Here is a 25,930-nt window from a genome sequence, read left to right on the forward strand (position 1 = left end):
TCTCGGATCCCTCCGTTTCGTGCCTGGTTGCCAGTAACGTTATCCGGCTCATCCAACCTGTTTTTCACTGCCATCCTGGAGCCTCTACTGGTTCATTTTGCAGTTTTGCTGTGAAACCAAAAACAGCGTTAATAGTGAAACTTCTGGGAGAAAGACAAACAGTTGCCGCCAGATGTATGAAGCAGGTGGAGTAGCCATGGCATATGGCCCATGGGGCCTATCCAGCATGATTTTCTCGTTAGAATAATGCGCGTTCATGTCCGATCGAGACGAATGCGGCCGAAGAAATTTTCCGCACCATCAACACTGTGACAGCGAGGCCCCCACCGCCACGAGCCCACGACTCATCAACTGCTTCCATTTTTATACTGATCCACATCCACTCCCCCCGATCTCCGCAGCTCACACACCGAAACAACACACATCGCCACTAGCTCCCTCGATCCGATTCGGATCGGATCCATGGCTAACCTCGCCGCCTCCCTCCTCTTCCTCCTCGCCGTCGCGTCGTCCGCCACCGTGCCAGCGCATGGGCGCCGCGACCTCCTCCCGACTCGCATCAAGGTACGTCGGCCTTGGATCTCTGGCACCTCGTCATCGATCGTTTAATTTCTCCTTGCGGCTTCGCAGCTGGTGAGGGGAGCCGACGCCGGCGCCGGCGCCGTGGCCGGCGGGGACAAGATGGAGTGCGTGTACACGGTGTACATCCGGACGGGGTCGATCTGGAAGGCCGGGACGGACGCGAACATCACGCTGGAGCTTGCCGGCGCGGACGGCAACGGGGTGGGGATCACGGACCTGCCGTCGTGGGGCGGCCTGATGGGGGAGGGCCACTCCTACTTCGAGCGCGGCAACCTCGACATCTTCAGCGGCCGCGGCCCGTGCATGGCCGCGCCGCCGTGCTGGATGCGGGTGGCGTCCGACGGCACCGGCCCGCACCACGGATGGTACTGCAACTACGTCGAGGTCACCGTCACGGGCGCGCACAAGGGGTGCGCGCAGCAGCTGTTCACCGTCGAGCAGTGGCTGGCCACCGACGCCGCGCCCTACAAGCTCGAGGCCATCCGCGACAAATGCTCCGCCGCAGGAGCGGGCGCCGCCGCGGCGTGAGCGAGTGACGCGGCCACGCCGTGGGAAATAAGCTCGTACGTTATCTGTGGTGAGTGGCATCTGTAGACTGTGGGGGGGTGTTCATGTTTTGATTTGTAAAGATGGTAATCCGCGTGCGTTATCATGTACGGTGGATGCTACAGACTATCCGACTAATAACTTTGCGAGTCGCCGGTGATGAACCGGCGTTGTGTTTCCTCGGTTACGCATCGTCGTGCCGCCTCGTCATACAGAACAAAATGGAGGAAAAATCGCCTAAGACAGCAACGTAAAGTGAAATAAATCCAGCTCAATGACAACAATGGAAAACTAAATAATTAATCGGTATTGCTAAAAATATGTCGCCACAAATTATGATGGATTTCAGTCGGTTGTTTCAACCATCAGATGCGGATGCAGAAATCACCGCATGTGTACGCATATCCCTCCGATTCTGTTTTAACGTTATTTGCTAATCAGGATTACTAATTAATCTTAAAAACTAAATATCTGTGTCATTGCAAATTTATAGTTTTGTGACTTACATCAACTTACATATGTAATTTTAGGACTTACATATGTAATTTTAGGACTTACATATGTAATTTTGGAATTTACATTGTAAATACACTAAAATTACATACGCAATTTAGGGACTTACAATGTAAATACATGCCGACCATTTTTTTGATGAAAAATATGGTGCCATAAATATAGCTACTCCCTAATTAATTAATGCGCCATAATACTATGAGATAGCTTTCGGATTTTGCGCCTAAAGTCATAAGAAATCTGGGATATCATTAGCGATGGATCGACGACTTGCTGGGTATCATCAGCAGGCTGGCCCATCAGCTCATGGCATGGGCCAGTAATGAGCCTCCCCTGAGGCCCTGTGGCAGGCAAGCGCGCGCCCAATTAGCCTCGTTTGTGAGGTCCAATTTTTCGGCCCATCGTTGCGTTTGGGCCAGAATTTTAGTTCAACGCTCGAGTGGGCCCCAGCCTATCAACAAGACACAGAGAAGTATTAAACTTCCAGATGCTCAGATAACTAGTACCCTCGAATAAAAAAAAAGGATAACTACTACCCTGGGAGAGTTTGTTTTTGAGAATTCATTTTTAGTTCAAAATCCTAGGTCTAAATTCTATTGGTTCATTTGATCCATATCATTACCAATATACCGAATTAGAAAAATACCATTACCATACCATCGCCATCAGATTTTCCTTCCATCTTCATTCTTTCCTCTTCTTCTCCCATGGCGATGGTTCAAGAGTGAGGCATCAAGACGATGAAGACAGGACCATGGGTGACCGGTCAACGACGGGGTCCCAAATTTGCTCCTGGAGCAATAAAGGGAACTGAGGAGGAAGGAGGCCAAGCTACGCATCGGTACTAGAGTGTTAGCCCTGCCGCTCTACCACCCTGACCGCCCTTGCAACCTCTCCACGCTGACCGTGCGTCGCCACTAGAGGCTATGGTATTGAGCCCATCTGCTGGAGCCAAACTCTTATCATCTCGCCCACTAGAGTTTGCCACTCTTTGTCACGTTGCGGACCTCCTCAAGCCACCGACACAAAGTTCTTCTCGTCGAGCTCCTCGCAGCCAGCACCCTCATCGAGCTCCTGCACTACTAACGGCCTCCTTGAGGCACCGCGCTGAAGTCTTCTTCTGCCTCTTCATCACTACCGCCATAAGGTGGTGCCATCTCGTTCTCCCTAGCATGACGATTCTGCTGCTACTAGTTAAGCTTCAACATAGGAATCGGTGAAGCCGAGGAGGTTGAAGAAGCGTAGGCCATACATGGAGGAAGGAGAGGAATCTAACATGGATAACAAAAAAACTAGACGATAATGGAATTGTTATCGATTTGACAAAATTTCAGTGGCACCCAATAGATATCGCGAATAGTAATGATATTTTTTTTCGACAAATTTGCAAATGATATTTATGGATCAAATTAACCCAAATTTTATCGTACTCAGATAGAAACTGACGGGAATATGAATTCTGCCGAGAGACGGCCTCCCTTAGCGTGCCGAGCAAAGCAACTTCGCAATAAATCGATGGCTTTGCCACTGCCGCCGGCCGGTGGAGCATGGGCCTAGCGCCCTAGCCACCCATTGCCGTCCCCCATACCTTGCATCCCTCTCAAGTGCATCTCCCCTTTCATGATTGCACCAAATGTTCTTAAATTTGAGCTAACTCCCTTTTACAATCTTTACACATCACCGGGTTCACTCATGCACACCAACCTCTCCCAGCTTATCATTGGCACACAGATAAACAATCACGGCGACCTCATTAGTATTGATCGAAAGTGCTAATGGTACAAGAGAACCATCATTAGGTGAATTTTATTATCTCAACAGAAATAATTAACTAACCTAGTAACCTATATACTACCGGTGCCCATCGGATTGAAAAATAAGTCCACTAATATATGCAGTAGCGTTTAGTTTGCTTTGAAGTTTCATGGGCAGTTCTTGTGATGCTGCAATGATCAATCTCTCTTCTAAATAAATTCTGCGTCGCCGCTTGACAATTATTAGGTTTGGCGCCACCGCGGCAGCCACACCTCTTCTCGCTCGTAGAGACCGTGACAGTCACGAGGCACTGGACCTCTCATCAAGTTATGGAGCTGTACACAATTCATTGCACCACGGCACGAGTTGTAGTAGTGGAAATGCAGATATGTTCACCATACTGCATATCCTGTAGCATTGCCATTCGCCGCAGCTGTAGATGCGAGCTGACGAACGAACTGTGCATGCACGCGCACTGCACTTAAAACACACAAGTATTCGATCGGCAGAAAATAAAGTTCAGAGCAAGAAGGTCCAGGTGCCATACCTGTATCTTGTAGTGGTACGACAAAAGTAGTACTCCCTCCGTTTTCATATAAAAACGTTATTAACTTTCACAAGGTTATTTTTAAAGTACCTTTAATGATAAAATAAGTTGTGACAGAGTAAATATTATTTGCACATTTCTTTAACAAGATGATAATGATGAAAACATCATATAAAAATAAAAAAAATCATTATATTTAAAAACGGAGGTAGTGTCAATTCAGAATTCAGATTCGGTCATGCTTGTTCCAGATTATCCATCACCACGGCAGATGCAGATTATGCACGGGCGCGTTATATTTTGTTCCCAAATTAAATCTAGCGAAGATCACTTCTCAGTTCAGTCTACAGTATTCCTCCGTTGTATTCCTCCATTTTTTAATAGATGACACAATTAACTTTTAATTAAATACACGATTAACCGTTTGTTTTATTTTTCTCGCAAAGGCATAAGATATAAATTATGCTTAAAGTATTTTTAGCACAACAAAATAAATGATAGTTACGTAAATTTTTGAGTTATTTTCATAAAACTACATGCATTTTAACACGTTGTATCACTAAACTACAAATTGAACGCTAAAGTCATCATAAAACTACAAATTTAAAGCTAAGTATATCAAAACTACCTATTTAATATTTAAATAATAAAGAAATTGCATAATTTAGAGTTTAAATTCCTATCACTACTATTATATTGGAGTTATAAACGTTATAGTTTTGTGGTTAAATTGGTGCTAAATTTATATCAAAGTATCTATAGTTAAAATTTTCTTAAATTTTTTTAATAAGACAAATTCAAACCTGTATCCGAAAATTAACGGCGTCATCTATTAAAAAGCGGATGTATTGTTGTTGACGAAAAAAATTGAACACCGGCCTGGGAGATCTGCTTAGCTCCTATGCAGGTTCAAAGATTGATGAGATGTGGGCGTGCCAGTCAGTTTGATCCTGCAACTGACAAGATATGCAAATAGTAGATCTAAACAGCCGATCGGCTGACAAGCCGATGGAGTAGTTCCAGCCGATAGCCGATAATAGCCGATACCGATACCAGCCGATAGCGATAGGGTTTAAGCAATCGGCTATATGTCCAATGTGGATAATGATATAAAGGCAATCGGCTGATGATAATATAATATAGCAATATAATCCAGTAGAAACCAATCGGCTAACAATATGAAATAGTAGAACAAATATTGATCCGAAGGTTAAAGCACACATCGGCTGGAGGTCCGATGTCATAAGATCCACAAGATTAGATTAAACAGTGAAACCTTTGTTGCCATCGGCTAAATCCAACTTATATGTATATACAATCCCTACAAGCCGATGCAACGTCCAGATAACTTATCGGCTAGCACCCCGATAAAACATTAGCATGAACCTATCGGCTTAACAAGACTTATATTATCAACAACAATCTAGTAGATCGAACCTAACCGATGCAGCACGAGATTGTATATGATAATCTAATACTCGATGAGCCGATAGATCTATCTAATGTGATGGATATAACAAATCTATTTAGAACAGCATTATGATTGTAGAGATATATCGGCTAAGACAGGAGATCAGACCTAACCGAGACAGTCCCAACTAAACCGATGCGTCTCTAAACACAATGCAATTAGAGATAGAATTGAGATATCAGGTAGGCAAATATATCAACCAAACCAGAGCGATCCAAGAGATCGAATCGATGCAGCCTTGAACAACACCAACGTAGCCGATAGATTCACCAGGACCCGACAGAACGTAGGACTTACCCCTTCGCTGGAGATCGAAAGCCGATGCAGCCTTGCGTCAGGTGCCCAAGTTCCGCCGAAAGATAAGTAAAAACCTCAGGGAAGAGGGTGGCGATGCGCCGAGAGTATTATCGATCGATAGATTGATAGATTACAATGACCCCGGGTGTACATATTTATACCCATAGGGAGATACTAGTCCTTATCGGACAAGAAAGAAACTAAAAAGGAAAAGATAAAGTCCTTATCGGACACTAAACACACTTTCCTAAAGATAAAAGGAAACTAACAAACTATGCCTAATTAATAGATAACTGTCATGTCGCATCCTTCTTGAACTCGAACTCTTCTAGATAAGCTTCCTTTGATTGATCCGACTCCACCAAGAACACGACATCGTGGCGACTTCTCCCATCGGCTGATTCTAGAACTTTGAAGCCGATACTGACTCTAAACCGATGGTAATTTTGGGATTACCAAATTTCACTGTTAACAATTGTCAAATAGTTTCTTTGGTTTTAGTTCAGATTATACATTTTTTCCCTACATTAAGTGAAATTAGCGGCTCGCCGGTTCGTTTAAAAAAATACCGTATAATCTGTATCACCGTATATAGTCCAGCATAGCATTAATAAGTTAATCCGCGTACTTCGGGAGTATGGCAGTACTTGCTTGCATGCTACGACGCCGGGTTCTTCAGTTCAGAGGAAGATTAGTAGCGGCAGTGGTACAAAAACTGGGCTCCTCTTGCAGTAGACAGTGGACGGACAGAAATAAATTTGGTGCCGTGCAACGTACACGACATACACACATACCCTTGTCCTCCTGCTCCTGATTGGATCGGTAGAAAGGTGGCGGATGCTGGATTATAATAAAAACCCTGTAGATTACACCCATAATAAAATGGTCAAGGACCACGACACCACATAAAGACACCCATCCCCGTGATCAACTACCTCAATTAGCCTCCCAAGATCCCCCTATAATTTACCATAATTTATTCAAACAGCTGGTACCTCTCCTCCGGGTTAATAATACTTATCGTTTTAGACAAGGACACGATATAAAAAAAACTTTAACCATTATTTTTCATTATAATATATATAGAAGTGTTAACAAATATATGATTTTATTAAATTACTTTTTAAAACTAATCTATACAGGTAGTCACCATATTTAATAGACAAATATTTTAAAAACAATTCATAATCAAAGATTCTCAAGTTTGACATCACCTTTATCTAAAATAACAACTATTACCAGCACCGAAGGATAATACTAATTTGAACATATTCACCCTACTACAAATCTTAATAAAATCTGAACAATGGCCTATTGGAGTTATAGTACTATAATATATCATTTTCCTTAGTAGGGCCGAGTTTGGTTCTAAATTTTTTTTTCGAACTTTCAATTTTTCTATCACATTAAAACTTTTCAACACACACAAACTTCCAACATTTTCATCATATCGTTTTAATTTCAACCAAACTTTCAATTTTAATGTGAACTAAACACACCCTAGGTTACTGTATTTTGGCACTGAGGCGGCACACATCTACAAGGGAACGCACGAATCTCAAAGCAGATGCTCAGGCCGAACGCCTCCATCTCTACCGTTCACTGCGCCACGTTGGTGTCCTTTTTGCATGATGGATCGCTCGCTACGAGTTTTTTTCTTTTTTAAGCGGCAGCGGCAACTGGAAGGTGGAAGGCTCTCCTCTGCTTTTAAGACCAGCGCTGAGACAGATCGAGCGATCAGTCGAACGAACGAGATGAAGGGAGGAAGGGGGAGCAATGGCGCCGCCACCGACCTGCTCGTCTGCTTCCCGTCGCGGGCGCACCTGGCGCTGATGCCGCCCAAGGCGATCTGCAGCCCGTCGCGGCCGTCGGCGTCGGAGCCGGTCAAGCGCCGGCACAGCACGAGCAGGTCCGGGCCGCCGCCGCCGTCGGCCGCGCTCTTCAAGGCGGCGGCCAGTGGTAGGAACCCGAGCCGCCGCGCCGCGGACGTCCCCGTCGACAACGAGCCGTCGTCGCCGAAGGTGACGTGCGCCGGCCAGATCAAGGCACGGCGGCCGGCGGCCAAGCCCAAGATCAGCGGCGCCGGCGGCGGTGCCGGGGGAGCGAAGGCGGCCAAGAAGGCGACGTGGCTGCAGGCGCTCGGCATCAAGAAGGACGCGCTGCCGTTCTTGAACGCCGTGCACGGCGCCTTCCGCCTCAACGTCGCCGGCTGCTTCGGTAGCTTTCCCGGCGCCGTGGTGGAGTACACCTCCGGGGAGGATGACGACGACGAGGAGCTCGCGGCGGGGAAGGACACAGAGCACGGGGCTGCATTGGCCAAGTGGTTCATGGTGCTCGAGGAAGGCAAGAAGGTATCAAGCAGGAAGCGGGAGCAAGAGCCGCAGAAGCAGCAGGAGGAGGAGGAGCAGGACAAGAAGGAAGCGGACGTGGCGCCGCCGGCGAACGCCCTGATGCTGATGCGGTGCCGGTCGGCGCCGGCTAAGGGGTTGCCGAGGAGGTTAGGAGGAGATGCAGAGGAGGAGGTGATCAAGAACTCCAAGAAGGAGGAGGAAGAAGAGGATGAGAAGGAGGAGAGGCTTGTGCTCATGAGCTACGCCCCTGACTTCTTCAAGGTATCCGTCGACATCGCCAAGGAGACGTGGATCGTCGGCGGCGACGACGCCGTCTTGCGCTGCCGGAGCTGGAAGAGATGATCACCACAAGGATCGTTCTGTGAGCAACGTATGTGTGTTTTGTTCTACTTTTTTGCTACATGCTTGCCTTTTCTTTTCCTTTTTTTTCTTCCCTCGGAGAATTATATATTCTTCTTTATATAAAGCTCATGTAAAGGGTTCGATGAGCACGCAGCAGATTCTTCATTTGTTCTGCCAAGGCCACCACAATGGTCTCTCTGCAGAAGGATTTCTGCTCTGTAAATAGTGCTGTAATAACCTTTTACTAGATGCTAGTACACGGTGAATAGTACTTTTGTTTGTGAAATGTAACGAGTAATATATATATGATGAGCTGTATAGCTCACTTTAATTTCCTACTTTCCTAGTGGAGTTAAGATACAACCATTAGCGCTTTAGCCTTGTATGATAGATTGGAATCTCTATGATGAACTTTTCAGAATATCTTGTTTTCTTTTTGCAAACTGATAATCATTTGCTGGAGTGGTTGGTTTACCTCTGCTCAGCTCATATTAGCTGTGATAAAAAGGCATGATCTTAATGTTGTATTTGGCCACATTTTTTAATGGATCAGTCACAGTTCGTTAGAGAAGGCCATGTTGTTGAAAGAATTGTCCTTGTATGCCCAGAGGCAATTGTTGCCACTGTTGTTATCCGACAGATGTACAGGGGAAGTAGTAGGTGGATTAAAAGCTGGTTCTAGTGTCAACTCGGATTTCTTTTAGCCCATTTTTTGTCATTCCTTTTGAATCACTACTTATTATTACCACATCCATTTCAAAATATAAACATTTCTATATTCTTTAGGAAAACTACGTTAAGAGAATTCAGTGGTCAAATTTTGAATTTTGAGTTACTCCTTTCCAAGCATCTCATTGGTTGAAAACGTAAAGATTTCTATGTAATGGAATCAGTGCCTAAAAATGTTTATTGCGGTACAAAATTTAAATCCTAGAAATGTTTATATTTTGAAACATATGGAGTAGTTATTAGTCTCCGACCTCTGTATAATGTGCAAAATTTTCGGAAAGTGCTAAGAGAAGTTGATTTTTCTAAGTTTCAGAGCATAACTGAACCAGCTCACCTGTTACGATCTACAAACTAAATCTTATGGAGTACTTTACAATTATTGAGACCAAACTTAGTGACAAATTTTCCGATTGTGTTTTCTGAAAAATCAACGGAAGGTTGAATAGCGAACAGATGCAAGCATTTTTTAATTTTGAGGATTTACATAAAAAAGATCATTTAGAGAAACATTGAACTTGTAATAGAATTATAATTCTTCAGTAGCCCTGTTTACTAAAGAGTTTCTCTAGTTTTTATGAACTAAATCTGCTCGCGGGAAGTGTACATCTAGAGCTCACATTTCTCATCCCCGGAACTAGCATTAGCCTGCCTTAACTGCTGGACATTACCAATTATGTGTTCAGCTTTAACAGATTCTGGACAAGCCGAAAAATGCAAACCATTCTCAATGCCACATAACAGGTTCAGAATGAAGAAACTACAAGCAACCATATGTTCAGACATCCAGACCATTGTGCCAACCAAACTGATAAATGAAAGCCATGCACTACGGTGTGCAGTACTGAAGTTCAGTTACATATACGCACCATCAATAGTACAGTCAGTCACACGGCACAGCATTTAGCAATGCATGTCCTGCAAAATTTTGTACAGGCATCCGGATTCCAGATATAGTTTCAGCAAGAGGGAGCCATGCTCAAATGGATACTCACTCATTTTCTGTTTGGGATGGATATTAGTTTTGTAGTACAAAGTACAACCCAGTATGTTTTTTGTGTGAGGCAAACTTAAATCTTCAGAAACTTTCATGGTTGCTATCACTGCCAACCCACATTCAAATTAACTAGCTATACTTCTCGGTGCAGCAAGTATTATGTACAGTTTCATTACTCTCAATTCTCTTGTAATTTGGCGTATAGTGCACAAAAAAAGAATCATACTGACTTGACACTAACAAACCGCGCAATGGTGCGTGCTGCATTGTTTTGTCCAAAGTCTTGTCCTCTTCAGATCTTGCAGTTGATTTCGGGTAGCCGACAGATTAAAGAAGCCTACAAGGAAGAATAAACTTATATAGAGATCAACATGCCAATGCTTTGTTCTAAAGAAGAAGCACAGGCGAGAATCTCCCTAATTTTCAAACAGCCTTTTTATTTCTTTATCTGCGCGTGGTAATCAACTGCTGTCCTTGACCTAACCAGTTAAAATTAAGGTAGATAAAGAGTACTGAAATTCTTTTTAGAGCCGACACAGTAGTGCCCAAGTACTATAGGGACTACGATGCAGTTTTGGATTTGTTTCTTTCCAGTATGCAAGCAATCTACACAATGTCTCCCAGAAAAGTACCGATGAGGGCTTTTTTGAAATAAAATTAAGGAATTCAAGGGCATGAAAATATGTCTTCACTGTCCATTTTACTTGATTTTTGTTTGATTGAAAAGGACCTGGTTTTCTCTACGACTGATTTATCATTTTCTAGAACATATATTAGCAAATAGTACATACTTATATTTCTCTTTGGTGTAGTACTATGGTGAAACCTAGTAGGAAAATTATTTTGACGGTATATTCGATGAATGTAAACATGAATTGGTAAGGCTAGCTGTGGTTACATGGCGTCACTGTTGTGATCTGCTTGCAATGCCCCCATTCCTCTGGCTCCGGAGCTTGGCTTCGACCTCGGACAGCGCCTTCTTCATGTCCTCGTTCTCCGGGAGTTCTTGGATCAGCACCTGGTAATCTCGCAACGACGCTTCCCATCTCTCCAGCTGATCACAAAAACACAGACAAAAAGTTCGTTGACAAAAATGAGATCGCGCATTCATGTCAGGTATGGCGATGAAAATTTCCGGCACGGCGGAGGCAGCGAACCTTGACGTTGCAGTCGGCCCTCCTGAGGCGCGCCTTGCTGTACGCCGGCCGCATGGCGAGCGCGCCGTTGCAGTCCTCGACGGCCTTCTCGTACCGCGCGAGCCTCGCGTGGCACGCGGCGCGGTTGCAGAGCAGCACGGCGTTGCCGGTCTCCCTGTCGAGGCCCTCGCAGTAGGCGGCGCACGCCTCGGCGAACCTGGACGCCTTGAAGAGGTCGTTCCCGCGCAGCCTCGCCGACGCCACCACCTTGGCCCGCCGGTGCACGTTCGCGATCTCCCGGTTGCTCGGGTCGAGCTGGCACGCCGTCTGCGCCGTCGCCACCGCGTCCTCAAACCTTCACACATCCAGCATGAACACGACGGCATCAGAATACAGCCATCTCATCTCTGCTGATCTCCATTTGATCGAGGAAGAGGAAAAAAAATAAAAAACAACGTTGAGAACGAACCTCCCAGCAGCCATGTCGACCTGAGCACGGATCATGAGGACGTAGGCATGGGCGACGGTGCCGAAGAACTTGGTCGATTCGTCGACGCCGAACCGCGGCGCGCCGCCCAGCACAGCGTCGGCCTCGTCGTGCCGGCTCAGCTTCACCAGGGCCTCGGCTTGCAACGCCATGACCTTCCAGAAAAAAATTCCATCGTGACAGAGACGTATGATCAGATCGCTGCATTTGATCGGATGCTGGTCGTGTCGCGTAAACGTTTTCTTTCCTTTTCTTTTTCTTTTTCTTTCACGTGGCGCGAGGGACGCTCACCTGTGGGGCGCAGTCGGCGCCGTCGGCGACGGCGGCCTGCGATTCCTGCAGCACCGTGATCCAGTTCCTCAGCTTGCGCGCGTCGCCGCACTTGGCGACGCGGCTCTTGACCGACTGTGCGCGCGACACGTCCGCGCCCGTCGAGTCGTTCGCCGATTGCTTGAAGTGGTGGATTGCCTTGTCAGGTTCTCCTAATCTGAGCAATAACAGCAATGGCTGTGTTTAGTTCACACCAAAATTAGAAGTTTGGTTGAAATTGGAACGATATGACAGAAAAATTGAAAGTTTATGTGTGTAGGAAAGTTTTGATGTGATGAAAAAGTTAGAAGTTTGAAGAATTATTTTGGAACTAAAAACGGTGTAAGTTTACTATCGATAAAAATCATCGTGGTGTTGTGTAAACAAAACAATGTCAGTACTCAGTACAGAGTAGGCAGTAGAAAAATGAAGTGTGTGTGGACTTGTTCTCTGACAGATCGCAAAATTCAACAAGCTAGTACTAAGCTAGTGCTGCAATCATTCTCTTCAAAAAGAAGTGTGAGAATGCTTGTCGAGGAAGTGATTAGCTATTGGAATTACCAATCATCAATGTGATCGCAAATGGCTAGAGTAATTTACGGCAGAAGGTCTTGCTTGACCTGCTAAACCAATGATCAAATGATCAAATGTTCCAAAGGAGCACATGTATCAAATTGTACTATTGCCTAATCACAAACAATGGGTAATTCCATTTCTTAAGGGAAAAGTTTGAGATTTCCAAGAAAGAATAGCAGTACCCCTACTCAACCATGAATTCATTTCTTTCAAAAAAAAATGAATAAGTCATCATTGACAAAGAGCCAATGCTGATGCAAATTAGCCATTCCATTAACTAATTCCCCAACATCTAAATTTGGTGCACCTATTTTCGGCCAAAATAATTGCCTACGAAATATTAGTGGGTAAAGTTGAACAATCAGTTGTCGTCTTGTCAAAAGCCATGATCAAATCCCTTTTCCAATAGAATTAGATCATGCTACTATAACTATGGTGCTAGTCAAATCTGATTTCCAAATCAAGTCACGATATGAACTGACCTAATTCCAGTTTTTTTTTACTAAAGACCTAATTCCAGTTGATCAGTGTCCTTAAGAATTCCTGTGCAAATACTAGTTAATTTCATTTCTTTTGCCGGATTCCTAAAGATTTCAATTGCACTAATGACATTGGTGATGAACAATCTGAACGCCCAAATGCGGAATGCGCGTACCTGAGATACAGCCCGCCGAGGCGGTGGTGCGCGCGGCCGTACGACGGGTCGATCCGGACAGCCTCCCTGCAGTCGCCGACGGCCTCGATGAGGCGGCCGAGCGCGGCGAGCGCGGCGGCCTTGTTGCTCCAGTACGCCGGCCGCGTTGGATCCACCATGATGGCCTGGTCGTAGAGCGCCACCGCCTCCGCGTAATGCCCCTCCCGGTACTCCTCGTTGCCCATCTCCTTGAGCTTCTCGGGGTCCGTCCGGTGCGACAGCGCGCGGCACAGCTCGGACGACGCCGGCGGCGCCCTCGGCTCCTTGACGATGTTCCCGAGGCCGGAGAACGCGTACCCGTTGGTGGCCTTCCGCTCGTTCGCCGGCTTGTTGGCGGGGTTGCGTTCCAGCGAGCTCCGCGCCGACGCGCCGGGGACGCCGGCATTGAGGTTGCCGAGGTTGCGGTGGAGCATCATGTTGCCGGAGGTTGCGCGCACCAGCTGCGTGGTGCCCTTGACCCTCTGGTGATCGAGGATCATCTTGTCGAGCTCCGCTGCCATCCCGGTGTACTCCGCGGCCGGTGCCGCCGACGCCGCATTCCTCGCCCCGCCGTTCGCCGCCTTCGTCGCGTGTACGGCCCTGTCGCTTGCCGGTGCATGGGCACGCTGCGCGCCGTTGTTCGTCCCTGGGAGCGGCTTGGCCGGGCGGTGCGCGAGGGACGAGTCGTCGTGGACGCCGCCGCCCTTCCGGTGCGCCTGGTTCGCCGGCGCGGAGGCCGCCTTGGCCTCGGCCTCGTGCTCGTGCTCGGCGGTGGCGGGTGGGACCCCGTTGATGCGGGCGATGGAGGACATGGAGTTTGACCGGCGTCGCCGGAACATGCCGCTGTAGATGCCGAACATCGCGCAGCCGGACGGCGGGCGGCGCGACTCCGTCATGGCGACCGGCGACGTCCGCGGCCGCGCGCCCGCTCCGGCCGTTGTGTCGTGCCGCGTCGTGGCGAGCGCGCGCACCGGGAGGCGGGGAAGGGGGTCACGACGAGGACGAGGGAGCGCGGGCGTTGGCTCCTGGCTGGCAACGAACGGCGGGGTTGCGAGGTTGGGGTGGGAATATTTTTGGAGGAGGGGGATTTAAATTGGGGAATATTTACATGCACCCGCTTGTACCTGTTCAGTTCATCCTGTGGGCCATTTTGGGCAAGTTCTATTATCCTTCCTCTTTTTTGTTTTGTTTTGTTTTGTTTTTCTTCTTGGAGAGTTGGAGTAGATATGGATTTCTTGGACCATGGTTTGGTTGGGGAGGCATTCATGGTGGGAACTGCTTGGTTGGGTCGAATGTCTTGGAGTTTATTAATGTTCTACTGTGTTGATGAAGTTTGAACCATAATTTGAATTTCTTTTGTTGAAATTTGAGGCACATGGGCACCAACGAAATTAGTTTCTTCGGGAGAATATGCTAAGACAAAATGGGGCCACTTACTGTTTACCATCATAAGACAACAGAGGTTGATGGAATGGCAGGGTCAAGACGATTAGTAGTACGCCTCTGTTTTCCTCTTTCGAGAATAGTACGTCTCTGTTTTTAAATATTTGATAATGTTGACTTACATGTTTAGAATGGATAGAATAAAACTTAAGTGACGAAAACAACAATAGAGAAGAAGATCGGTGTAGTGTAAAAAGAGTAGAGAAGCATGAGGAAGGTAGAAGGCAGCGGACATGTCGGGAGGAAAACTGGTGTGTGACCTGAGGTTTGCTGAAGTGTGGCTAAGAAGAATGGTTTATAATTCTTTCTTAAAAAAAAGGAGAATGGTTTATAGCTATAGTCGTTGCACTAATCTCAAAGCAATCCCAGGCTCAAAAAAAATGTTTGGTAGTACCAAGCATGAACATATGTGCAACCTCGTGAAATTATTTTACTCCAGTGCCTCTCAAGAAACGCTTATAAGGGACGTGGGTCAAAAGGTTGGTACAACATGGCTCGCTTCCTCCGTGCATGTGTAGCATGAGTTTACTTGATTGTTTTAACTTTGGTTAAGAGATGCTTGCTGTCCGTCGCTCTGAAAATTGGGTGTTAGGCGTGAGAAGAGAAGAGAGGAATAGAGAAAATTGAGAAAATATGTAAAACGAGATAAGCTACTAGCGCGTAATTAATTTAATATTAATTATTTTAAACTTAAAATATAGATTAATATTTTTTTAAAGCATTTTTTTATAAATAGTTTTTTTCAAAAAATATCATTTAGCAGCTTGGGAAGCGTGCGTGTGAAATACGATGTTCTTTTTTTCTCCCTTTTCAACTCTCAAACAGCATCAGCTTGTCAACTATCAGGCAAATTCTGATCAGAAGACAGATAACACAACAGCTATGCCTGATCCTTTTATTTTTCACTACTACTACTAAAAAACAAAAACTTGGGGCGGTTGACTCCTGACCACCACTAACCTGTTGGATCGCTGGAAAATGTTGGACCAGATCAAACCACGCAGGCACGACTTAGCTAGCAATCTGGACTTGGGTTTGTGTTGGCCATTTTTGTGCTCCACTATTATGTGCACGTACGCACCGTCACCGACGACGTGAATCGTGATCGATCGATCTGCTCCAAAACGTGTTCGACGTGCTAAACATGGATAGCACATCACTAATAATAGCGTATTGCGCGTTAGTTGGCAAAGCAGCTAGCAGGTCTCCCATCGTTCTGGGAATTTGGGGTCACTGTATTTTAGACCAAAAAGTTAAGCAGCACAGGCACGAACAAATCTTTCTGTGGTCAGCGTCGTTTCTCGCATCATTGCATGGTGTGACGGCAGATTGTTATGATATCATAAAAGTATAAAACCGTTGCCGCGTAGCATCATCGGATTTCAGTATTTCAGACTGATATATGAATAGTGGTTCGTTAGAGCTAACAACCCTGGTGTTTGTGGCTGATGCCGATTACCGACAATACAATACTGGCCGTTGACAACCGGTTGATCATTATTATAAACCTATTCATGGTTTGCTGCTACTGTCAATTGCAATTTGCAACCGAGCGTTGAAGAGCATGTGAACGTTGGATCAGTATGTGCCATGAAATTAAGTATAGTTAAGCAATCACTAAGGCCACATTCCTGATCTCCCCTGTCAGTTTCCTGAAACTAACTCTGCAGCAGGAGTTAAGCGCGATCGAAAAGCGTTTCCATGTAAGAAATGCCAAAACACTCCTGTCTCGGAAGAATTGGTCGTCTCTCTGTCGTACGGAGTAATGCCTAGGAGACGTCCAAATCAAAAGCCGATGGCATGTCTAAATCGCACTACGAGATCGAAACCGCCCTATTCTCAACTCAAGCGCAACTACCGTTTCAATACAGTGATGAGCAGCATGGGACAGCGATGCGCATGGGCTTACCGGACCATCCAATAGTTACTGTCCTTTATACTCACAGAATAAGTCTATTTTACTCCCCTCAACTCATTTCCTTGAATCACATCCCTTGATTGCAAAATCGGGTATAACCCATCCTCTAACTCCAAAAACCATTGCAATCGACTCCCAGGGTGGTTTCGGAGGCAGTTTCATCCGATGTGGCAATTGACTTGTTGCGTCATCAAATCGGACCCACTTATCAGTGGCCTCCAACTCATCCTCACATTCCCCCTGACCCCTCCATCTTTCATCTATTCCTCTTCTCTCACCTTATCAGGGTTATTGATACCACATATCTAATAGTAATTGATTAAGCTCGGTGAGGCCCATCATATACCAAGTCTTATACGAAATCATAGCTCGTATATAGAATGAGTTCCAGATAAGGAAGGACGAGTAGAGTTCTATATGAAAACTATAATGACTATTCGAATTGTATCCATATTGGTCTCTCTAGTTCTACTTGGACAAAGGGACATCTATGGGTATAAATACAATACCCCCTAGGAGGAGGGGAGACAGACCAACAAGACACAACAGATTGACACACTAAGCCAGGACAAACCAATACGCCACCAGACATCGACATCAGAGATAAGCCTAGACAGACCTCATCCAGTGCCTGTGGAGGCCGACAAAGAGGAATCTAGTGCTATCTCTGATCTCGACGAGTTCATATTCGAGGAGGAAGACTACCCTGTCATCGACTACGTGTTGGTGTTCGTGCCACCATGTCGACGATAGTTATATAGGTTATCCCAAATATTGTACTTGTGTAATTCAGATGAATAAAGAGCAACACCGGCTTTGGCCAACATGAGTATGGCTATTACCTGTCAGATAAGGGGCCCTAACATGTATAAAAACCCTTGTCTCTATCTCTTTTAACTCAATCTCGGTACCAACGATCCCCATACCATGCAAATACAGTAGTCGTGACCTCAAACGTCGACACACCTTCCATCAATAGAGGTAGCGCAGCGGTGACGGCGCACTAGGGAGGAGCTCGCCAGCTGGCCAACAGCGCTGCACGAGTTGGAGGAGCTTGCCGATCGTCACGCTAGTTGGACCGGCAACCTTCTTCAGTTGGATTGGTCGGCTTGCTCATCCCACTTCTCGGCATCCAACTTCATCCACGCGCTGCTTGAGTACTCTAGGACCCATGTTGCACGCGCTACTCTCCGAGACCCACGTTGGCAGCAAGACCGGGGAGGGGGGAGGGGAGGCTCGTGCTCTGTCCCGTCGCCGCCTCCTCCATCCACAGTTGCTTGCCGCCATCCATTTGAGAGAGAGAGGGGGGTAAAGAGGAAGGAGAAAGGGTAACTGATAGGTGGGCCTGATATTTATTTTTATTGTTTTACCACTGACATGTGGATCCTATTTAGATTTGTTTTCATTTTAGTGCCACATAAGCGCCACGTTGATGTCACATGGGGTGAAGGTCAAGTTAACCCGCTACGTAAGTGTCATGTAGGATGAAACTGCTATTAAAACCACCGAGGGACTCTACTTGTACCGGTTTTTGAAATTGAGGGAGACGTTATACCCGGTTCTGTGGTTGAGGGATGCAATTCACCTAAGGGCAAGATATGAGGGAGGTCAATAGACTTATTCCCTTTACTTACTCATTCCCTGCCTCACTGGGCCTTACCTTTTGGACCTTCCAGGCCATATATGGTTGGGCCGAAAAGGGATTACGTGAGGCCCGTATTTGGATTCCCCCACATATGGTTGGGCCAAAACTGGATTGTCATGTCATGTGCGTTTACGTAGTGGAAGTTGGGCCAGAATAGGACTGTGACGTATGTGCGGCCCATATTAGTCGAGAAACGAGGTTACGGTTGCGTACGGCTCAAAATTATGTGATGGAGCAGGATCCCGTTCTACTACGTACCAATATACTTGTCTTCAGAAAAAATAATAAAATCATACTAGCATATACTAATGGATTGTGCCTTGTGGGTCTCTCTGCTTTGATTGCAACCAGCTCGCCATGCCGACTCACTTCATCATGGCTAATCCTTATCCATTGTTTGATATAAAGCGGATTTTTTTTTCGAGACAGAGATAGAGCGGTTTGATTTCATAATAAATCAATGAGTTTTCTTTGTTTATTAGCGAGCACTTAGCTCAGTGATAAAGCCATGCCCGCTCCAGCCTGCAGCTGGCCGACACATCGGTGCCTCCTTTTTATCAGAAGATACTGTCGCATTCGCACGTGCATGACTTCTCTGTGTTAACTGCTAATACGTGGAGTACGTCAGTAAAATACCGCCTCCAAAATTGTACCAGCAGGTAGTAGCTTTTTAAGGCCTGTTCATTTTGATGTCATTTTCAACCTTACCAAATTTTGGTAAAGTTATTAAAAAAAGTGGCTACATTTAGTTTGCTGTCAAATTTTGATAACTATATAAGAAATTCTGTAAAAAATTTTGGTAAGTATGCTAATTTTTGGTAAGGTTTTTTTTGACATTAAAGTGAACATGTCCTAAGTGTGTGCAGGTATGCGGTAATTGATTAATTATCCCCATGCTTAATCAACAGGCCGAGAGTTCAACTACGTTGACGCCACGATAGCAAGTCACGAACGCACTGAATGACGCGTGTCGTACTAGTTAGCACATATATTCCTGGTCTATCTCACTGTATGACATCGTATACATGGTTACGTTACACATTGACGGTATGTACACACCATCTCCCTTGGCAGCTAATTAGAAGTCGTCAGTCAAGCTAGCTAAGCTAAGCTAGCGCGTGCGTCTGGATGATAATATTGCCCACACGATTCTTCCATGCGTCGACGTTATGGGAACTGTATGCTTGCTAGATCGATACTGCTGTACTCTCGTCTGAACTGAGTTTCAGCTACGTGATACATCGACCATCGTGACCGAGAAATTATTGGCGTACGTGAGCTTGACCACGGGATTTCAGTTGGGAATCCACTAGCAGCGTGGTCACACGAGAGGGCAGCATCCGCAAACCGCAAATCATATGAACTACCTGTCATCGAGTTCATATCTAGAAAGAAATGGCCAATGGAACTATATCAAGTGCAACAAAAAGGTTTGCTTTACTCGTGAACAGAAGTTAATCTACCGCGAAAAGCAAGATGTGTTGCATGCAGAGGCAGAGCAGAGAAGAGAGAGTCCGTCCTACTTGACCTGCCGGAAAAAGCTTAGCGATCGCAATGCCATTTCACAACGCTCCTCAACTGTTTGATCTGCCCCCCACTGGCTTGTAGAACACCCTCCTTGTTTTAACTGACGATCACTTCACGAGCACGAGCACAGGAAGAACTAAGATAAGGATCAACTCGCCATGTACTAATGTACAGATTAATTACTAATCGAAGTCAAAACAACCCAACTCGATTGTTCGATACACTACCGTCTGATTAAACATTTAGGTTCCGTTCTATTCTACAACGATAGTTGGATGAAAATAAAAATTTTCGTGACATGCTTTTCAAACTGCTAAACGGTGTGTTTCGTGGGAAAACTTTCTATATGAAAGTTGCTCTAAAATATCATATTAATCTATTTTTTAAGTTTATAATAATTAAAACTCAATTAATTATACGTTAATACCATCTTATTTTGCGTAAAAAATTAATCTTTATCTTTATCTTTATATTTATCTTTAGGAGAAAAAACATCACTTTATGTGTCTGCTTGGCCCAAAAGATCGTCTGCCTGGAGAATATACTACCGGGATAATCACCGAAGAGGTAAAAGAATTTAGACCCAGGCGGTAAATTCCAGCTAAGTATATATAAGTAGCCATCAAACGCAGCTATTCCACTGGCAAACCTACACACACTATTGAGCCTCTGTCACGAGAAGCCAATGTACTCGTGCGACCACGAATGCACGGCGCCAACGCACACCGCGTTCGGCGCCAAGTACCAGCCGTGCATCGGTGTCTCGGGGCGCCCTGACCATCACGCCGTCGGGAGGCTGCAGCAGCCGGCTGGCAAGGCCGCCGCCGCCGCCGTCGTTTCCGCGGCCGCGCAGCCTCAGCGCGCCGCCAAGAAGAGGCATGCGGCGGCGCCGCCGCCGCGCCCGTCGGCGTCGACGTCGCGCCGCTCGTCGACCACCGTGGTGGCGACCGACGTGTCCAGCTTCCGCTCCATGGTGCAGGAGCTCACCGGCTTCCCGGCGGCCGCCATCTTCCGGCCGCTGCCTCGTAGGATCCCCGTCCACGCGGTCAACCCGTCGCCCGCGGTGCGTGGGTACGGTGGTGGCGCGCTTCAGGGGCACGGTTCGGACACGGCGACTGCTGCCGGCAGCAGCAGCAGCAGCAACCCGGGCGTCTCGACCGTGCAGCTGATGCAGTGCTCGCCGCCCGGCGTGTTCGATGGGCTGCCGGACCTTGGGTCGCCGGAGTTCGACTCGTGGCTCGATTTGTCCGACGAGTAACCTCTCCTTGTCGGACTGGTCAATGGAAGCCAATACAATACTGTAGTAAAGGTTTGGTAATTGGCAGTACAGTACTTTCTTTCTGCGCATGCATCTCTTAAGGTTAGTGTGTTATAACATCCTTGAAAAAAATGATGGCGTTTGTACTCAAGCTTTCCCAAATTTGCAGAAATATGCGTTAATACACTCATGTAATCTCAATTCTTGGTTGGCTTTTTTGGACTTCGTTACTTACAAGATTGGTTGAAATTAGTCTAGCAATTCTGTCGGATGTTCTTCTTTCAGAGAGAAAAAAAAAGCTGTCAGATGTTCAACTACTTCTTGGAATTGACCTGTCTGTTAATATTGTCTGTCTTAATCGGTTGTTGACATGAGCCGGCCTAATGGCATACAAGCACCAGTATACACCGTCACGAGTGACAACATTGCGCGGACATACGAAAAACGGAAGGTAAAAGATCGCCGCTGACATGCTCAAAGAAATTAATTCATGTACTGTAAACAGGAAGAGTACAAGAGCCTGATAAGTTCGTGGAAGAGGTTTCAGCGTACAAGTAACAACTGTCATGTACTCACTACTGCAGGTTGCCACCTTCTGATAATCTCCTGAAGTCAAGTCCTGATACACACGAACCATGTAAGAGCCATGCGTAGCAAGTTACTACACTGTGACAAGTCTTGGTCACTCGTGAAAATTGACAGCCGATCCAATCTACGCCGCAAAAGTGCCATAGTATTGAGTTGAATATACCATGAGATTCTCATGGGAGTATCCGACAAAACATGTTTAGCCTTAAGAACAATTAAGTTTCCACGATTCTATGGTCTCCTATGTCTGTAACCATCCTCTGCTAACTCATGGCACCCTATTCCCGAACGATGTAACTGGGCTTTTTTTTTAAAAACCCTATTCCCGAACGATGTAACTGGGGTTTTTTTTTTTTGAAAACTACCTGAATTCCCCACGCAACAATAACGCTTGATAATGAACCAATACTCCAATAGTATCTGAAGCAGCTCAGATGACAAACCAGTATGCAGGACAGATTTTATTATATGAGCACTGCTATGCAGACTAGCTCACTTGTATCATTCAGAAACAACAAAATAGAACACAGTTCTATGCAGATCTTATTTTCCGATCAAACAAGGAGGATCAGACAGACGAGATGGAGCAGATATACACCTCACTCTGCTCCAAGGAGGGCAAGGAGTATATCCTCGTAGTCTCTGGTTGTATCTTTAGCAACAGCTCGCTCCAATGGGACACTGTTTCTCTTCTGGTAGGCCTCCTTTATCAGCTTCAGGTCTACCTCGGCACGAGTTGTTATGATCCTTGTAAGAGAGTTCTCGTCTGTGCCCATTCCTCCTAGAGCCAATCGAATGACTTTCTCAAAGTATCTGTCAGGGCAAGTGAAGCATCTTATGATCGCCCTTAGTGTACCAAGGAACTCGTCCTTAGGATCAGCTTTAAGATCCTGTCAGTGTGCCAGAATGTGTTAGAAGAGTTTCAGACAAGGACAGGTCGGCAAACGACATTATGGACCACTAGCAATGTGTAATAATTTCAGTTCCTAAAATACCATGTTCAGTGCAAACAATGGCATGTTACTGAATGAAACATTTCAATACAATGCATGTTATCATTCAGCTTAGTGATTGGACAAGGAATGGTAAGTAAAATGTTTTTCAACGGGAAAAAAAACGGTTATCAATGCTATTATTACCTTAGTGATTGGATGGCCGAACTGATCATTGTAACTATTGAATGTTGCTAGTAACTGTGCTTTGCTCCTTGTGGTGAGAATCCTGATGATTTCATCGTCACTGTAAGCCTTGTCATGGATCTTCTCATGGAGTATTTTGGCTTCAGAATGTGCCAACGATGTGTTCACCTCTGGCCCATCATAGCGATATACAGTCACAAGTGGCACCAAAAGCTGCAAGAAAGAAATAAAAATAATTCATTTTGGTAACAAGGGTGTTCTTTTTTTAGCATTGACGTATGCAATTTAGTAGTATGTCACAAATTTTAAAGCACAATAATAAAATGGTCCAGTCAACGTAAACTGAGGAGATGGTCACATTCTAGTATACAGACCAGGGTAACTGAAGTGATATCATCTCACACAGCTAGTAACTGCATTATCTTCTCAGATATGATCATCTAAGAACTACGTTACCATTTATCAATGCCCACACAAAATACAAATAAAAAAAGTGGAATTGCAGTATACTAGAGTTAAATTGAAGAGATGATTTAGATCCTTAGCAAAACAATTCATCTTCAATATTGAGTTATCCACTATACACTACATACTAATCATGAGAACAAGGAGATCAAGAAGTAAACATCTCGCATAAGTCTATTGTCATGATAAACATCTCGTATATCCCTGAGAAGCATAGCAGCAAGTGTAAAATTCATGGTTTCTGTGATTATGACAGAGATATCGATCTATCAAAATTTCAAGAACTCCGTGGTAGATGATAGATTCAGGATCATCACCTTACGGTAGTCGCCGGTGATGTGCGCCGCGACGTCCTCCTCGAGCGACCTCTTGAAGCGCTCGTGGTACGCCTGCTTCGCAGCGAAGAGCTGCGATGGAGTGCGCGTGCACGCGATCTCGACGAGCGCGCGGCCCCCCGGGTGCCACTTCCTCGCCTCCTCGTTCGCCAGCACCGCGTCCCGCTCCGCCGGGTCCAGCGTCCACTGGATCACCGCCCTCTGACAAAATCCCAACCCCCACACGAATCAAATCAGACAGATAGCGACGGAGCTAAAGGGGGGAGCCGATTAATCCGCACAAGCTAGATCGGGGACCTCGAATTTGCCGTGGATCTCGTCGTTGAGGGCGCGGAGCAGCTCCTCGCCGTACGCCTCGGCGTAGGCGCGGCGGATCGCCCGGCGCTGCGCCGCGTCGCGGTGGGCGAGGATGGAGATGATGAGCTTCTCGTTCGTGCCCCACCCTGCGGGACCACCAGTAAAGCAGATCGCGTCAGCACCCGGTCCGGCCTCGCGCCGGCCGGCGGAGGATTAAGGCGAGGACGGCGGAGCGCGCGCCTGACCTTTGAACGCCTTGCGCAGCTGCTCGCAGTCCTCGGCGACGGGCGGCACGGCGGCGGGCACGGTGAGCGTCGCCATTGATCGTCGCTCCGGTGATCGATCCAATCACGGTCTCTCACTTTATGCCTCAGTGAGATCGTGCGACGCCGCGGGGCGCGGCGGGGAGGCGAAGGGGATTTATGCGGCGGGGAGGAGTTCGAGGAAAGTTTGGACACGGAGTGTGCGTGCGTGCGCGCGCGGTCGGTGACGGTGGCGACAGCGTCGCGTCGCGTCGCGCAGGGTATGGAAAGACACGATCACGGGGGAGAGGTTGGCAAGGTGGGACCCGAGACTTCAGTACGTGTCCGTGCCTGAGACGCCACATGTTGGGCAACTGGACGCGGTGATGGCATCAATAGGAAGGTCTTGATGACGAATAATTTAGCTACCTTAAGTGGATTAGGTGGTGGTTAAGACCGTCCAAGGCGTTAATGCGTGTGACTGTCATCATTTGCAAGTTTGTAACCGGTAATACGTGTGACAGTGTGACTTTGTCGGGATGTGCAAGTTTGTGGATGTTTCTCGTTATGGTATTATTAATTGTTGATCTTTACAAATATAACATGCTATATTAGAAAAAAACAAGAAGTTATATTTCTTCGTTGATTTGTGAAGGTCAGTTTAAGGGGCTTTTATGTTCCGATTAATATTCGTTACCGTATTCGTTTCGATTCGTATTCGCTCCGTATCTGTATTTGATAATATTCGATTCCGTTTTCGTATCCGGGTTTCCGATTCCGATTTCGATTCCGAGAAAAAAAATATGATAATGAATATGATAAAGTTAGTTTCCAACCGTATCCGATCCGTTTTCATCCCTATTCCAAGAACAACCATGTGTGCGCTTTTCATAGTGCATTTGGTGGTGGCGATAGAATACTTGGATTGGGGGTGGCAGCACGGAGATTAAATTAAATCATGCTGTATTAGGGCTGGTTGTAACAATGTGATTGGGACACTAGCTTGTTTAGGCCGATGGTTATACTTATACGCCGTTGCTTAGCGCTCCTAACTTACTATTGACGGATCATACAGGGTTACACGCGTAACCGTTCTTACTAGGAATTAAAGCAATGTGCACGCAAGGACGCAACAATCCTAACATCCTTAGCAGCTTCACATCTTCACCAAAACTATTGCCTGCCCTGCCCGGCCGTCAATGGATGGCCACCACAGAAAGTCGGAAAACGTTTTGCTGTTTAGGCTGTCTGATGTTTGAACTTTCTAGCCCATCGTTCCCTTCCTAGGGTGTGCTTAGTTCACACAAAAATTAGAAAGTTTGGTTGAAATTGGAACGATGTGATAGAAAAATTAGAAGTTTGTGTGTATAGGAAAATTTTAATGTGATGAAAAAGTTAGAAATTTAAAGAAATAATTTGAAACTAAACTCGGCCTTAATTTAGAACAACTCTAACTAATGGATACCATACACAATTCTGACTAGTGCAACAGTGACTGCACAGTTAGGCACTTATTGGGCACAGCCACGTAGCCAATTGACCTCCAAAGTTTCTCTCGAGATATGGCTATATTTAGGTACAGTGGTGTAAAGTTTTGGCGTGTCACATCGGATATACGGACACACATTAAAAGTATTAAACATAGTTTAATAATAATACAATTACAAAATCCGCATGTAAACCGCGAGACGAATTTATTAAGTCTAATTAATTCGTCATTAGCAAATATTTACTGTAGCACCACATTGTCAAATCATGACGTAAT

At 46.0% G+C, this 25,930-nt stretch overlaps 5 protein-coding genes across 5 annotated transcripts; 3 read left to right on the top strand and 2 right to left on the bottom strand.

Moving 5' to 3' along the window:
- The first annotated feature begins 397 nt into the window (after positions 1-397).
- On the top strand, positions 398-1,315 carry LOC4330755 (PLAT domain-containing protein 3). Its single transcript, XM_015767810.2, has 2 exons — positions 398-564; positions 631-1,315. Exons 1-2 carry the CDS (start codon positions 463-465, stop codon positions 1,108-1,110), a joined length of 582 nt encoding a protein of 193 aa, XP_015623296.1. The 5' UTR covers positions 398-462; the 3' UTR covers positions 1,111-1,315.
- Positions 1,316-7,389: 6,074 nt separating this feature from the next.
- On the top strand, positions 7,390-8,742 carry LOC4330756 (uncharacterized). The gene has a single exon (XM_015769251.3). It carries the CDS (start codon positions 7,466-7,468, stop codon positions 8,402-8,404), a length of 939 nt encoding a protein of 312 aa, XP_015624737.1. The 5' UTR covers positions 7,390-7,465; the 3' UTR covers positions 8,405-8,742.
- Positions 8,743-9,924: 1,182 nt separating this feature from the next.
- Positions 9,925-14,390, bottom strand: LOC4330757 (inactive TPR repeat-containing thioredoxin TTL3). Its single transcript, XM_015768645.3, has 6 exons — positions 13,291-14,390; positions 12,042-12,237; positions 11,733-11,905; positions 11,285-11,618; positions 11,026-11,181; positions 9,925-10,464 (listed from the first exon to the last, which is right to left on the bottom strand). The coding sequence occupies exons 1-5, from the start codon at positions 14,202-14,204 to the stop codon at positions 11,032-11,034; spliced, it is 1,767 nt and encodes a 588-aa protein (XP_015624131.1). The 5' UTR covers positions 14,205-14,390; the 3' UTR covers positions 9,925-10,464; positions 11,026-11,031.
- Positions 14,391-20,483: 6,093 nt separating this feature from the next.
- LOC4330758 (uncharacterized) lies at positions 20,484-21,300 on the top strand. Its single transcript, XM_015771879.3, has one exon. It carries the CDS (start codon positions 20,527-20,529, stop codon positions 21,097-21,099), a length of 573 nt encoding a protein of 190 aa, XP_015627365.1. The 5' UTR covers positions 20,484-20,526; the 3' UTR covers positions 21,100-21,300.
- Positions 21,301-22,122: 822 nt separating this feature from the next.
- Positions 22,123-24,316, bottom strand: LOC4330759 (annexin Gh1). The gene is made up of 5 exons (XM_015771878.2): positions 24,169-24,316; positions 23,924-24,069; positions 23,609-23,827; positions 22,827-23,039; positions 22,123-22,577 (listed from the first exon to the last, which is right to left on the bottom strand). Exons 1-5 carry the CDS (start codon positions 24,242-24,244, stop codon positions 22,287-22,289), a joined length of 945 nt encoding a protein of 314 aa, XP_015627364.1. The 5' UTR covers positions 24,245-24,316; the 3' UTR covers positions 22,123-22,286.
- Positions 24,317-25,930: the final 1,614 nt, after the last annotated feature.

This window comes from Oryza sativa, chromosome 2, assembly GCF_034140825.1.
Source record: "Oryza sativa Japonica Group chromosome 2, ASM3414082v1".
Lineage (NCBI taxonomy): Eukaryota > Viridiplantae > Streptophyta > Magnoliopsida > Poales > Poaceae > Oryza > Oryza sativa.